We start from the raw sequence: 15,584 nt of genomic DNA, 5'->3' as shown, positions 1-15,584 counted from the left end.
TCAAATGTTAGGGAGACTAACAACTACAGTGGTACCTTGGTAGTTGAACGGCTTGGCTCCCAAATGCCGCAAACATGGAAGTGTTCTGGTTTGTGAATGTTTTTCGGAAGCTGAACACCCGACACAGCTTCCAATTGAGTGCAGGAAGCTCCTGCAGCCAATCGGAAGCTGCGCCTTGCTTTTCGAACGGTTTCAGGAGTCGGACGGACTCCCAGAACAGATTAAGTTCAAGAACCAAGGTACCACTGAACATGACTTTCCACCGACATCTGAAGGCAGCCCCGTATAGGGAAGCTTTTAACGTGTGATGTTTTATTGTGTTTTAAATTATTTTGTTGGGAGCCGCGCAGTGGCTGGGGCAACCCTGTCAGATAATAATAAAATTATTATGATTACTGTAGTCCAAAACATCTACAGAGAAACAGGTTGATGACAGCTATTCTGTAGGAAGGATTAAAAATAAAATAAAAGTGGCCCCCATCATCTGGGAATCTTTACCCAAGTATGGCGAGTCAGGGTGTCTGGCCTTTGGTGAATGCCTTCCTCTTTTGAGTGGCCTTTTAGGGCAAACTTGCACAACTTTCTTCCCTTTCCCCCCTCCAGTGAGGGGAAAAAAGGAAGAACCCAGGAATGCACTGGAGCTTCTCTGGAACAGGGCTAGAAAAACCCCACGGAATGGAAAGAGGTAGGTTTCAGAGATCCCTGATCCCACAAAAGTATTAGGCAACACTGGAAGTTCCATTTGCAAATGAAGGGGCTGCTGATAAGAAGTGCAAGCATCTGGGCAAACTATACAGTGGTACCTGGGGTTAAGAACTTAATTTGTTCTGGAGATCTGTTCTTAACCTGAAACTGTTCTTAACCTGAGGTACCACTTTAGCTAATGGAGCCTCCTGCTGCTGCTGCGCGATTTCTGTTCTCATCCTGAAGCAAAGTTCTTAACCCGAGGGACTACTTCCGGGTTAGCAGAATCTGTAACCTGAAGCGTCTGTAACCCGAGGTACCACTGCAAACGTAAAAGGTAAAGGACCCCTGGACGGTTAAGTCCAGGCAAAGGCGACTGTGGGGTTGCGGCGCTCATATCTCTTTCAGGCCGAGGGAGCCGGCGTTTGTCCACAGACAGCTTTCCAGGTCATGTGGCCAGCAGGACTAAACTGCTTCTGGCGCAATGGGACATCGTGATGGAAGCCAGGGCGCAAGGGAACATCGTTTATCTTCCTGCCACCTATTTATCTACTTGCACTGGCATGCTTTCGAACTGCTAGGTTGGCAGGAGCTGTGACGGATCAACAGGAGCTCACTCGGTTGCCGGGATTCAAACCGCCGACCTTCTGATCGGCAAGCCCAAGAGGTTCAGTGGTTTAGACCACAGCGCCACCTGCATCCCATTGGGCAAGGCTATGGCGAATTTGTACTTCCATTCAGGGAAAGTGGTTCTGAAATAGGCGTTGGCACCTCCTGGGGTGTGTGTGTGTGGATTGCCAAGGGAGGCACAAAGAGGCAAGGAGGTGGCGGGTGTGAGTGTGTGTGTGTGTGCTGGAGGTGTAAATGACTATCAGACTTCGAAACCCGGTTCATCAGTTTTGCCAAGTTAATTAAACCAAACTGGGTTCTAGAATCATCAAGAGTTGGAAGGGACCCTTAGAGTCATCTAGTCCACCCTCTTGCAGTGGAGGATTCTCAGCTAAAGCATCCAGGCCACCCAACTTCGGCTTAAAAACCTCCAAGGATGGTTTTTGGATAACTGTGCAATGAACTGCTACTGTTTTGAATTTTATTGTGTTACTCTCTTCCTCAGTGGGTTATGCAAACCGAGGTTGTAAATTACACATTTTTTATAGATTTTAAAGGAGATTTTATAGCTGCCACCTCTTCCTCTCAAGGAGAGCAAGAAGTTATCCCCCCCATTTTATTTTTGCTTCCTCGAGCCTCTTTCAAGGAGCATTATCTGCTCCCCAAACAAGCCTTTTACACAGCCAGAGAGAGAAAAAACATCAGACTTTTGCAGGTTTTACAAAACATTTCCCACCCCTTCTGTCCCTTAATGGCTCTTAGAGGCCCAAGTGAGCCAGACTTTAAAAGCGGGGTGCTTCTTTGACCCGAAACTTCTCAATGGGGAAAATGGTGCTTGGAGGATCTGGTCCAGGGGCCTCGGACGGTGGACGTTCAGCTTTCACTCTCGATGCCCCACAGGAAACTCAGCTGAGGCATTCCAGGCTGGTTTTCATCCTCTCCATCTCGTGAAGGAAGCTGTAAAACTGAGGCAGCGTCAGCTCTGGTTCCGCGGGCAGGCAGAGAGAGAATAAAGAAAAACAGAAATGATTCGGGACTCACAAAACAAGAAAAGCACTTTTGTTTTCCCTGCGGCAAGTTAACCGTTGCTCGGAAAAAGGCAACCAAAATTATCAAGGGGACAGAAGAAAGATTAGTAATAACAAGGGTGATTTTATTATTTATACCCTGCCCATCTGGCTGGGCTGCAGCATTTAGGACTTTTAGTAAGTTCAGAGAAAAGGCAAGTTAAGAGGCAAAATGATATAAATGTCTGTCCGTCTCCAGTCCGCCCACTGGAGCTTGACTAGTTGAGCAGTTTTCTTTTTACAGCTGCAGCTTCCAAAATTTAAATTTAAATATAATAATAATGCTTTTTAAACGATTATCATTGCTACCTTTTTAAGCTTTTTGCATTTTATCTGTGTTGTTTTAATTTGTGCAAGCTGCTCTGAGTCCCAGTCTAGGGAAAAGGAGGGATATCATCAATAATAATAATAATATTAAATTGGATACCACTGAATGCACTCAAGTCGAGGGACAAAACTCTGACCTTAGAGTTAGTGGAAAGAAGCAGCTCCCCCCGGCCCCCTCCCATCCCAGAATACATGCCCTTGCAATTTCTTTTTCAGGAGATGCAATTTCAGCCTTCCTGGGGCTTCAACCGCCTCCCTCTCTTTGCAGAACGCCCCCCAGGACAAAATAATGGCTCACTCACCCATGTACAGAGGCTCCACTTTGTTTCCTTTCCTAACCACCAATTTCAGCTGGAAATAAAAATCAGGTTTGTTTGTTTTTAAGGAAGAAAGGAAGTTGCATCCAATGTTAAAACGCTGTGCTTTTTTCCTGCAAAGAGAAAACCCTGAGATTCTTCCACCGTTAACGTTTTTGCAGGGCGGTAGATGGAGCGGCTGAGGAGTCAGGAATTGGGGTGTGTTCACGGATGCTTCTGGACAGGGGGACAGAGACAAGCCACTCCAGGCTGTGACCCACAGGAAAGGATGGAGATTTCTGAAGGGGAAGAAATCTGCACCTATCACCCTACCCAAAATGAGCACTGAATCCCACGTTGGCTGGGGCTGATGGGAACTGTAGTCCAAAATAGCTGGAGGGCTACAGTTTTCCCACCTGTATAAGGCACACCTCCAAGGCAAATCTGTTGCACCAACTCACTATTTTGCTGCTTCTGCTAGCCAGGGGGAGGACCAGAGATGCTGAAGTCCCGTACCACTGGGACGCCCTCGCAGCCCTCTGCCTACCTCCCCAGACCGCACTGCCCAAACACTTTCAAGCCTCTCTCTGCTGCCATACTAGAAACTTGGTTTTTGGAAACCAAAACAAAAGCAGAGTTTCCTGGGACGCTGAATTCTTCAGGCACGAGCGTCTGCGGGATACAGGGTGGCCTTTTCGCAGCGCCTGTGCCAACACCCTATTTTTTGCCCCTGGCTCTACCTGATGGGATCTTTCAAAAACAGCATCGCTTCTTGCATGACACGATACCCACCTGCAGGAAGATGCTTCCGGCTTTCTCCAGTTCGCTGCTTCCTGCTGTAACTGCCGGAGAGAACCAAGAAGATCAATGTGGGTGCCCAGGGGAAGCTGGAAGGCGGAGCTTCCGTGGGGTGGAGGCACCTGGGGCCATAGGGGGTTAGATTAGATGACTCTTGGGGTCCCTTCCAACTCCGCTCACCTCCAAATTTCCACTCCATGTCTACGAGCTGGTTCACCATCAGGGTCTGGCCCACAGCCAGGCGGGAGAGGGTGGGCGATTTCTCCTTCCACTGGAAAGATTGCAGAAAGCAAAATGAAACAAAAACCGGCATGTGTGTCCGGCATCCTCATTCCACCCAAGACCACCTTCGCAGAAGCTTGGCTTCCAGAGTTTCACACGCAAGACGCAGGGCCGGATTTAGGTTTGATGAGGCCCTCAGCTCCTGAAGGTAATGGGGCCCTTTCTATGTCCAGCTGTCCTTTGTCAACAACACACTGTCGCTGTTTTCTGTGTTGAATATATGCTATATGGTAATTTATGGCCCTAATAGGTATCGAAAACCATTTGCACATGACAAAATACGTATTTTATCAAAGTAAATGTCAAACTGAAATACAATTAAGAAGGATATTAACAGTGAAATTAAATTGCTGTTTTAGGCTTCTTTTTAAAAGTCTGGAACGGATTTATTGCGTTTTGCATTACTTTCTATGGGAAAGCACGCCTTGGTTTTGGAACGTTTTGGAACAGACTTCCAGAACGGATTAAGTTTAAGAACCAAGGTACCACTGTAAATAGGAATGAGCAAACCAGTGATATTTTAGGGAGCAGGCTAGCAGGCGGGGCCCATGACTTACATCCTAGGAGCCTACACAACACAAAACACTGTTGATGTATGTAGGTTTTGTTTTATTTGTTTTTTATCTTATATTTTGGAAATGTACATCCAGTTTTTCCCCACTTTAAAATTTTTTGGGGCCCCCATGAGAGTGGGGCCCTAAGCTATAGATTTATATGTAAATCTGGAACTGGCAATACATAATCCAAGAATGACAGTTGTTGTGCTACGGAACAAGATCTAAATATTTTAAGGAAGCAAGCTCTGGAGAGTAGCACTCGAACCCATGGCTTCTGGGTATAAGAAAGGAGATTTCCACTAAACATCAGGAAGAAATTAGAATTTTTCTAATCTTTTCCTTAAGCTTTTTGATTTTTCTTATTCTTTAGTTTATTTCCATAAGATAATATATCTAGTCGATTACTTCTCGTTTCAGGGATTTTCATGGGATCTCATTTGATTCATGCAATTAGTTCAGAGAACAGGAAGCCCAGAAGAAAAGCACCTTTTCCACCCCAGAGAATTAAAATTTCAGTAGCGAAAGGAATGCTCATAGTACCTGCTCTTCGAAATAGCTGGCCTTCTCCTCGCTCAGCCCTGCGGGAGAAATTCAACACGGTTAAATGGGAGGCCGGCAGCCACCGTCCACCTTCCAGAATCGCCGGAGGCATTTCAAAGAGACCTACCCAGCGTGATAAGATCTGCTCTAACCTGCTCTGCCAACAGACCTCTCTTTAGGGCACCTGAGATAAACAAGGCATAAAACAGAGAGACGGAGGGGGGAAAGGGGGGAGAGAGAGAGAGAGAGAGAGAGAGAGAGAGGTCTGGTTAGACAACATCGCTACTGTATGGAGTTAAGCGCGGGAATAAGACACCCAAACAGCGTTAGAAACTCAGGTATATGAGCTACGTGCCAAATGGATCCTTAAAACCAGGGTTACAGTTGCCAGAACGGAACGCTGGAAGATTCCGGCTGGACATAAGGAGATACTTTTTCGCACGGTTTTAACTTTGGAACTCACTGCCACAAGATGTTCACCAGCGTGGATGGCTTTAAAAGGAGTTTCGACAAATCCGTGGGGACAAGTGGCTGCTTGGTTGTGATGCATCTGTCCTAGCTGTGAACCAAAAGCGCTGCTATTCTGCTTAGGTTGGGGTCTTCCTGTGGGTATCTGGCTGGCAACCATGGGAACGGAACGCAGGACTCCGTGGGCCTTTGGCCTGATCCTGCGCCTGGCTCTCCTTATGTTTCTACGTACCTACGGAACCACCTCTCCCGGTATGCCCTGCGGAGGACCTTAAGGTCCACAAATGACAACACTTTGGAGGTCCCAAGTCGCAAGGTGGTTAGATTGGTCTCAACTAGGGCTAGGGCCTTTTCAGTACTGGCCCCGACTTGGTGGAACGCTCTGTCACAAGAGACCAGGGCCCTGCGGGACTTGACATCTTTCCGCAGGGCCTGCAAGACAGAGCTGTTCCGCCTGGCCTTTGGTTTGGACTCAGTCTGACCCTTATGTTTCCCTCCCCTTATGGTCTTGATCTATGGGCTACTTTTAAAATGAGGCTGCATTTTAAATTATTTTCTAACCTGTATTTTAAATTGTAATTTTACTGGTGTTAGCCGCCTTGAGCCCGGCTCTGGCAGGGGAGAGCAGGGTATTATTATTATTATTATTATTATTATTATTATTATTATTATTTTATTTATATCCCACCCTCCCCAGCTGAAGCCAGGCTCAGAGCAGCTAACAGCAGTAAACATTCTAACATCATTTCATTCTAAAATCAATTCAGAATCAAATTCATGGCAACCATTGGGCTAGAGTTCTATAAGGATTACAGAAGGAGGGGGTCAGGCTGTGCCTTGGCCAAAGTCCTGGTGGAACAGCTCTGTCTTGCAGGCCCTGTGGAATGATGTCAAGTCCCGCAGGGCCCTAGTCTCTTGTGACAGAGTGTTCCACCAGATCGGGGCCACAGCCAAAAAGGCCCTGGCTTGGGTTGAGGCCAGCCTAACCTCCCTGTGGCCCGGGACCTCCAAGATGCTTTTGTCTGAAGACCGTAAGGTCCTTCGTGGGACACCCCAGGAGAGTAGGTAAATAAATATTTAAATTGTTGTTGTTGTTATTATTACTACTACTTCACTGAGCAGCTGCCCCCCTTGTGAGAGGTCCCATCACGAAAGAGGGGAGAAGCACCTCTCTCGATTCCCCTGGTCTATGGCAGGTGCCCACACACTGCCAGGGACCCCCAAGCCGCCACTCACCATTCGGCACCAACAGGAGGCTTTTAACAATGTTCTTCAAAGGGCCCGGGCTGAGTTTATTGCTGGTGGCAAATTCAGAGAGCTGAGCTAGGAACCTTTCGACCTGTAAGAGGAGAAGAGCAGACAGCGCGATCCACACCTCCAAGCTGCACACGGATGCGAGTTTCTGGTGCAATCCTATGCCTGCCTGACTCCAAAGTCAGTTCCACTGAGTTCACGGGGACTTTGAATCATAAAACTGTAGAGTTCTAAGGGACTACGAGGGTCATCTAGTCCAACCCCCCTGCAATGCAGGAATCTTTTTGCCCACCATGGAACTCGAACCCACAATCCTAAAATTAAGAGTCTCATGCTCTACCGACTGAGCTGGGCCAGGAGGGAACTTTGCCCGGGTTGTATCCTAAGGCTGAAAAACAGAACAGCACCCACACTGTTAATCAAGGTCCCTTTTGGACTTGATTTCTGAGTTCTGGGATGCTGTGCAGAAGGAGCAGATCTGTACATCATGAAAACCAAGAAAAAGGAAGAATGGTCTCTGTGATCCATTTGAGCCTGTGCTGGCGCGACAAAGAATTCTTGTTTAATTGGGAACAAAATACCTTTTTACTTTTATTCATGAGTACCTTTGGCTAGCTTTTGATTTTGAATATTTCCTGTTCAGAGCTTGGACATTACTGTAGTCTCTGACGGAACTGAGAATCAGATGTTCAAGGGAAAGTTCCCAACTTGTAAGCAGCGGGGTGAAAACTGGCCTTAAGAAATAAACTGGGGAGTCTGAGTTGTGATGAATGACATATTCCTCTGCTGTCTGACAATTGCCTTAAGATAACATAATTATGATATGATATAATATAATATATAATATAATATAATATAATATAATATAATATAATATAATATAATATAATATAATAATAATACCTTTGTTATTTTTTATTTTAGCCAATATCTCCGTCCTTCTTTAGAGACAGAAGCCCCCCTCCTTTTATAGCAATTGGTTTGAGAAAGCAGGGCATAATTTGAGCTAAACATCTGGTGGTTTCCAAGTTGTCTGCCCAAGTTTGGGCAGAATTTATGACTTGTTTCGGTAGGGAAAGCTGAGCAGTCATTAAAGGAAGAGGCACAAAGAAGGGGCGAGATCCTGGCGCAAGTCGTAAATTAAGGAAGGCATCGTTTTAATAGTCTTGACTTTAGAACCTGTTTCTCCCTCACCTGGAAGGAAGCCCCACAGAGTTCGGTATGGCTAACTTTGGAGAAGATCTGGTGAGGAGGAAACAGTCAAGACTCACAGTGTTTCTTTCTTTCTTTTCAAACAGTCCAATAAAATTGTTCCAAACCCCAGGGCCCCAAAGGCAGGGATGAGAATGGGTTGGCGATAGAAAAGTGTGATTGCTAGAGGTCAGCAAAGGGGGCAAGTCTGCCCTGTGATCCTCAGATGAAGGGCAGTATTAATTATTATTATTATTATTATTATTATTATTATTATTATTATTAATGTGGCTGACAGCATTTGTTTAGGGATAGGACCTTCTCGGTAGTGGCGCCCGCCTTGTGGAACGCCCTCCCATCAGATGTCAAGGAAATAAACAGCTATCTGACTTTTAAAAGACATCTGAAGGCAGCCCTAAAAAATCGGGAAGTTGTTAATGTTTGATGTTTTATCGTGTTTTTAATATTCTCTTGGGAGCTGCCCAGAGTGGATGGGAAAACCCAGCCAGATGGGCAGGGTATAAATATAATAATAATAATAATAATAATAAGAAGAAGAAGAAGAAGAAGAAGATGATACAGGATCTCATGTTTAAACATACACATGCTCCTCTGCCAATATGTCACGCTCTATTGCTTGGAATGCGCCCTTACAGAATATACACTCCATCGTGTCCTTCAGATTGAGATAATAATCACTTTCACGACACTGTTGTTGTTATTATTATTATTATTAAAAAATGAGAACAATCTACACTTTGCAAAGAACTTGCAGACTTGTGGCAGGGCGCCTGGCCTTTCGCTTTATCTCATGCAAAGATGCTACTGTGATTAGCATTAAAAGTTGTTGCTGCTGCTGCTCCTAAGATGCTCACCTTGAGTAAAACTACAGCAAAAATAGCCTCCGCTAACCCCCTCGGATGCTAGCTTGCCGACATCGCTGTGGACGACTTACCTCTTTGGGTTCCTGCAGAAATCGGAAAACCACTTCCGCGAGAGTGGAGAATTGCTGGAGAGAGACAAAAGGAAGGTGTCAGCAACGCAAGACCTGTCAGGGATTGGGCCCACCTCTCCTGCTCTTTCCCGTGTCTAATGTAGATTATTGCTTTTTTAAAAAGAGCAACAATCCTCAAAACTTCTCTCTGTATATATAGTTTTTAAAAGGCGCTTGGTGCTTCCGCTCGGGTGTGTGAAGGCAGTGGTTTGGAGCCATCAAGTTAGATGGACCTGGGAACAGGGACACATCTTGCCCCACAACACGAAGGTCCCGATTCCCTTGCCACAGAACTCTTCCCTTTAAGACTTGGAACTCAATTACGCAGTAATGCAATTCAACATAAGATTGCTCTAATACCAGCCTCCTTGTGAAAGTGAATAGGAGAGGCTGGTGGCCTCATTAAATAAATCTTACCCACCTTGAATAACAGTTATGAGTTTTAATTGCTTAACTAATTCTGCATATATTTGCATATCAACAGAGGCCGGTGCACAGCTTATCTGAGGCCCAGGGTGGCGAGCCCATAGCTGTCAACATTTCCCTTTTTTTAAGGGAAGGGAAATTCCCTTATTCCGAATAGGATTCCTCGCAAGAAAAGGGAAAAGTTGACAGCTATGGGCAAGCCCCTTCCAGCTGGCTTAAACCTCCAAAGTCCAGGGCAAGTGTAGCCAGCTGCCTCCCTCCCTTTGCAAGGAACATGTATACAGTCGTAACGTGGAAGTCGAATGGAATCCGTTCTGGAAGTCGGTTCGACTTCCAAAATGTCTGAAAACCAAATTACAGCTTCTGATTGGCTGCAGGAAGCTCCTGCAGCCAATCGGAAGCCCCGTCGGGACGTTCAGGTTCCAAAAGAACGTTCGCAAACTGGAACAATCACTTCCGGGGTTGCGGCATTCAGGAGCCAAAACGTCCGAGTTCCAGGGTACGACTGTATGTTCATGTTTGGCCAGGCTTCTGTGTGTGTGTGCATGTGTGTCTATAGCCAGGGTTCTCCAACTTGGTGCTCTCCAGATGTGGATGATGGGAGTTGTAGACTGAAACATCTGGAGGGAGCCAAGTTGGGGGTACCATCTTAGAAGGGGGTCTTGTTCCTGAATGGTGGGCTTCTTCTGCAACCACTGCCAGAATCACCTGTGGATTTGCAAGTAATAATAATAATTTATTATTTGTACCCCGCCCATCTGGTTTCCCCGGCCACTCTGGGCGGCTTCCAACAAAGATTAAAAATACATCAAAATGTCACACATTAAAAACTACCCTGAACAGGGCTGCCTTCAGATGTCTTCTAAATGCCAGGTACTTGTTTATCTCTTTGACATCTGGTGGGAGGGCGTTCCACAGGGCAGGCGCCACTACTGAGAAGGCCCTCTGCCTGGTTCCCTGTAGCTTTGCTTCTCGCAATGAGGGAACCGCCAGAAGGCCCTCAGCGCTGGACCTCAGTGTCCAGGCAGAACGATGGGGGTGGAGACGCTCCTTCAGGTATACTGGACCGAGGCCATTTAGGGCTTTAAAGGTCAACACCAACACATGAAGCACAATTCACCATTTTAAAAACAGCTGCCCAGTTTGGACCTTTAAGCTGAAAAGTGTTTAATGCATCAATTCAATTAATTGACTTAAATGTTACAGCCTTAGGAGCAAACTAGCTCAGTGGAAAATGTGACACCCAGGAGTCCAATTTATCTTTATTTTGCAAGTTTGCAAATAAGGAGAGCTGGCCCAATTAAAAGGTATCGACCTCTACACAGGAGCAATCGAATCCTCTGTTTGCATGCGCTGAGCATTCTCCCAATCCCCCCGAGAGAGGCAGCAGCCCTGTTTGCACACCAGGGAGCCTACAGAGCTCTGGCAGAGTGTTAAGGATTAAGAAACAATATATTTTTAAAAATAATAATATGGGTTGCAGCCAACTAACGACTACTCAGAGTAGACCTGCTACAATTAATGGACAGATGGCCACCTGTCATGGATGCTTAAGTTGAGATTCCTGCATCGCAAGGAGTTGGGACTAGATGGCTCCAGGGTCCATTCCAATTCTTCAGTTCTATGATTCTACGCTAGCAATGTTCATTAATTTCAGTCGGTCTACTCTGGGGAGGCCTAGCACTGAATGCAAACAGTTTACCTACACGATCGTCTTTCCGCATGTACGACCACTCGGCTACTTAGAACAGGTGCTGTTACAGGTGCTACATAAAGCCCGTTCCTCATTTGTAGGAACTCGCCCGTTTAGTGTGGCAGGGCCTTTGGAACTCCCTGCCACTTGATATCATAGAATCATAGAGTTGGAAGAGACCACAAGGGCCATCGAGTCCAACCCCCTGCCAAGCAGGAAACTATCAGGCAGGCACCTTCGCTGTACTCTTTTCAGCGCCTGCTTAAAGCATTCTTGTTTAGACAAGCCAACCCAGATGTTTAGAAAGTTGACGAGTCTTAATCTGTTCTTAGTTTCGTGTTATTTCATCTTACCAAAAATCCTAAGTTAGCATTTTTTCTTATTGATGGTGTTAATTGTTTTGCCTTTTTTGAAAACTGCTCTGAGGGTTTTCTTTTCTTTTTTGCAAGCGGCACGTACATTTTACAAACTAAATAACCAAAATAAAATCCTACAAGAGTTCCCCCCCAAAAATAAAAATAAATAAATCACGAAACGGTTCAGCCATACGGAGCAGAAGGCAGGGCACAGAGGAGAGCAAAGAGGTCGCATTCTTGGATGAGGTGATAACCCCAAAAACAGAAGCATGACCTTGAGGGAGATACCTGGAATGCGAAAAAGGCATGACTAACAGCTGCGCTTTTTATTGTGCTACCACGTTGGAGTGGAGACAGAAAGCTCACGCGTTCTCCAGGAGCCTAGCTCAGCATTTTAGCAGCCAGCTAAAGCTATTGTTGGAGTGGCATGCAAAAGACGAACAAGTTAAATCTGTGATGATAGATTGGGCAAGAGATGTAGGACATAATATAATGTTTGAGGATGGGGAAAGATTGTGGAAGAAAGTGGTCAAGTTCACCGCATGTACTTTGCTAAAGGAAAATATAATGAAAATGATGTCTAGGTGGTATTTGACTCCTGTAAAATTAGCAAAGATATATCATAATTGTGACAATATATGTTGGAAATGTAAAGAAAAGGAAGGAACCTTTTATCATATGTGGTGGACCTGTCCCAAGATGAAAGACTTTTGGGAAAAGATTTATAATGAATTGAATTTTTTTTTTGAAATATACATTTATAAAGAAACCAGAGGCCTTTCTTCTTGGAATAACAGGTTTGGAATTGCCCAAGAAAGATGTTAAATTATTTTTGTATGCCACAACTGCTGCTAGAATTTTGCTGGCCGAAAATTGGAAAACACAAGAAGTACCAACAGTGGAGGAATGGCAGATGAAGATGGTGGATTTTTCGGAGCTAGCCGACCTGACCGGAAGAGTCCGCGACCAGGAGGAGGAGGAATATCAGGAAGAATGGAATAAATTTAATGATTATTTAGTTAAATTTGTTAAGTTAAAGTAACTGGAAATAGCTTGCAAATACTTAGTAGGCTTAGGATTTTATTTATGTTAAGTGATGAATCAATATGTTTAATTCTATAAGGTGAAGATTTAAGGATGTTAATGTTTAAGTTAAATTTCATGAAAATTGGGATTTGGAAAACCGTTAAAAGGACATGCAATGAAATTCAACCAAGGGGAAGCGAGGAAGTCACTTAACAAAGTTAATAACTGTAATTTTTAATAAGACTATGATTTATGTTTGTTTTGTTTGTTTGTCTTGTGTGTTTGTTTGTTTATAATATTGTGAAAACCAATAAAACAATTTTTTGGGGGGGGGAAAGGATACGGTCCCTCTGTGGTAGCCACAGGGATATCACCCTGCTGGAAAAACTAACTAGTAAGTCCCTAGGTACTAAAGAAAAAAAAAAGGATGGTTTCATACCTCTTTGGTTTGACTTTATTTCATTTGTAAGGAAGGAGGACCCCCCCCTTGGTCTACAAACAAATATGGTTAATGCAATAAAGCAGGGTCATTGTTTAATTAACCTTGTCTTGTGTAATCATTATGTCGCTGCCTTACATGCATCTGCATAAAACTGCAGAGTTGGAAGGAACCACAAGAATCATCTACCCCTGACAGGTAGGAATCTTTCGCCCGACTTGAGGCTCGAACCCAGGACTCAGAGATGGAGAGTCTCATGCTCCACGAAGTGAGCTATCACAGCACGCCTGTGGTTTATTTATTCTGGCTTCATTTCATGTCTATATTTGTTCAACAGTATATGGGCAACGTATGTTGCCATCAGATCCTGATTTGATAACATGGTACTTTGCAGAATTTTGTAGAACCTTTTAAAAAATAATAACAGTAATAAAGAATTATTTGGGGGGGTATATAAAAAGTGGCCCCAGCAGAGTGGACTTGCAGGAACCAAGGAGAAGCAGGAACTGTTTAAGAGCATCAGCTATTGAGGCGGCACACACAAAATTCGCTGGGTGCCTTTGGTCAGATATGCTTGCTATGCAATGAGGGAGTGATAACGCGAGCCTGATGTATCGTGAGCAGGAACTAAAGTGATTTAGAAATGGTTGTATGCAGGGAAGGAATTCTGGGTGAGACCAGCAGGGAACGGAAGCTGAACGCTGCAGTTTGTCGTCTATAGTTTTGCAGCAGCACACTGCTAAATAAAAATTATTCCTTTGAATCCAGTCCCTGTGCATCATTTATAATCTTGGAAATAATGAATATATGGTGTCAGGAGACAAAATTAAAAGAAGACAGTGTTGCAGCTCGATCAGAGGTATACCTATAATAACACAAAAGTTATTAGATGTGTATTTATCCCAGCATCCTATTCTTTCAAGGCCAACCAGATGGGAAACCTGCAAACAGGATTCAAGGGCAAGAGCAAATCTCCCCTCCTGAACTGAATCAGTCAAGAGTCTCAAGACATTCACATGCATCCCTAATTTTATTTGTACGCCGCCTTTCCACAGTTCAAACTGTGTTCAAGGCGGCGGACAACAGGAAAAGAAATACGTAGCTACAACGTTCAAGTAGCCATAAACAAAACAGTTTTAAAAATACACAACAATCACTGCAAGATCCAAAATCAAGATACAAAAAAGCTAACGCCAACAGCAGCAAAAAATAAAATAAAAAGCACAACAAAACCTCGCCAACAACACCCCGGAGAGGGCAAGAGTTGCAGCCAAAGATTTTGGACTCTGAATTATCTGAGACTAGGCAAAGAGACAGAGAGTAGATTTTTGTTTTGTTTTTAAAAAAACAGGGAGATGAAATATTCATGAGGAATGAAGTGATTTAGACATGGCCCTAAGGTGGAGGTTGTGGCCAGGCTGGCAGAGGAAGGAAGCTATGGGGTATCTGACTAAGATTCAGTTTTCAGCAGCACACGGCTAAATTAAAGTTTATTCCTTCGAATCCAGTTTCCACCGATCTTGCAAATACTGTACTACACCCCACCTTTACACGGGCAACTAAAATAACACGGATAAAACGCGAGGTGCCGTTTCCGAAGGCAGAATATCAAACTAACCATAATCATGTGCTTTTCTTTGGAAGACCGGATGCCAATAACTAGTCTGGGTTTTATTTATTTTTTAAAACGCTGATCGCAACTGTTTGGCTTTTTGGTTCCTTCCCTGAGTCAATCTTTAAAAACGCATTTTAAAAGAGCTACGAGTTCGTAGCCTTGGGGGTCCCTTCCAACCCTCTCCAAGACCAGCGAGGCTTTCAAAAGCAAGCCGGGGGCCCCGATCCTGCTCACGCAGCTTCGCGGAGCCTCAGGGCGCGCCGGGACTCCGGTCCAGAGGATCTCCTCCGGGGGAGGAGGGGGGGAGTCGCCCTTTAGGATGACGCGCAGCGAAGCGCAGGAGTGTAGCGCGCGCTCGTGCGCCCTGCTTCCTTCCCCGGGGCGACGCGCCAGCCCCACTGGCCGGAGGGCTCCTCCTCCCAGCGCCCCATTTGGGGGGTATCCGGTAACCAGCGCCCCAATATTCGGAAAAGAGGTGTCCCCCCCGCTCCCAAGCCCCCCGCTCCCAAGCCCCCCGCTCCGCCGGCAGCTGCACCTGGGCGCTCAGCTGGTTGAGCTGCTGCAGGTCTGCGCTCAGCGTCTCCGGCACCGGCTCGCGCGCAAAGCTCAGCAGCCCCATTGCGCGCCCGGATCCGACGCGCTCGCCTTCCTCGGCTGCTGCTGCCGCCGCCGCCCGGCTCCTCCCCGCCGCGCTCCGCCCCTGCCGGCGCAGCCGCTTTCGATTTGGCTCGGGGGGGGGGCGCTACTACTCGCGAGTAAGCCCTGCCGGGAGATCTTTCGCCGAGGAAAAGCGCGCATGAGTTGGCGGGTTCGGGGGGGGGGTGGATGGCGGCGGGTGTCAGGCCTCGCGCTCCTGCCCCGCCGTCGGATCGGGTCTACTCGGAAACAAGCCCCGTGGGTTTTCTTCCGGCCGCTTACTTCCGAGGTAAGGGTCACTTGGAGGGATCGTGGGGAGAAAGCCC

General features: G+C 45.8%; 2 protein-coding genes across 3 annotated transcripts in view; one reads left to right on the top strand and one right to left on the bottom strand.

Annotated features, from left to right (window-relative positions):
- Nucleotides 1–15,584, top strand: part of CCM2L (CCM2 like scaffold protein) — an 881,881-nt gene that overhangs the window by 380,482 nt on the left and 485,815 nt on the right. The gene's annotated exons all lie outside the window — the stretch shown is intronic.
- On the bottom strand, nt 1,761–15,494 carry COMMD7 (COMM domain containing 7). Of its 2 annotated transcripts, none has more exons than XM_083507777.1 (9): nt 15,158–15,494; nt 9,029–9,082; nt 6,865–6,967; nt 5,288–5,344; nt 5,161–5,198; nt 3,962–4,052; nt 3,776–3,825; nt 2,990–3,038; nt 1,761–2,275 (listed from the first exon to the last, which is right to left on the bottom strand). In XM_083507777.1, exons 1-9 carry the CDS (start codon nt 15,239–15,241, stop codon nt 2,199–2,201), a joined length of 603 nt encoding a protein of 200 aa, XP_083363903.1. In that variant the 5' UTR covers nt 15,242–15,494; the 3' UTR covers nt 1,761–2,198. The 2 variants fall into 2 exon arrangements, with proteins under 2 accessions (XP_083363903.1, XP_083363904.1); XM_083507778.1 differs by lacking the exon at nt 15,158–15,494 and adding an exon at nt 14,626–15,017.

Source organism: Podarcis liolepis (assembly GCF_965112155.1).
Source record: "Podarcis liolepis genome assembly, chromosome: 6".
NCBI classification, from domain to species: Eukaryota; Metazoa; Chordata; class Lepidosauria; order Squamata; family Lacertidae; genus Podarcis; species Podarcis liolepis.
This window is presented reverse-complemented; position numbering and strand designations above follow the sequence as displayed.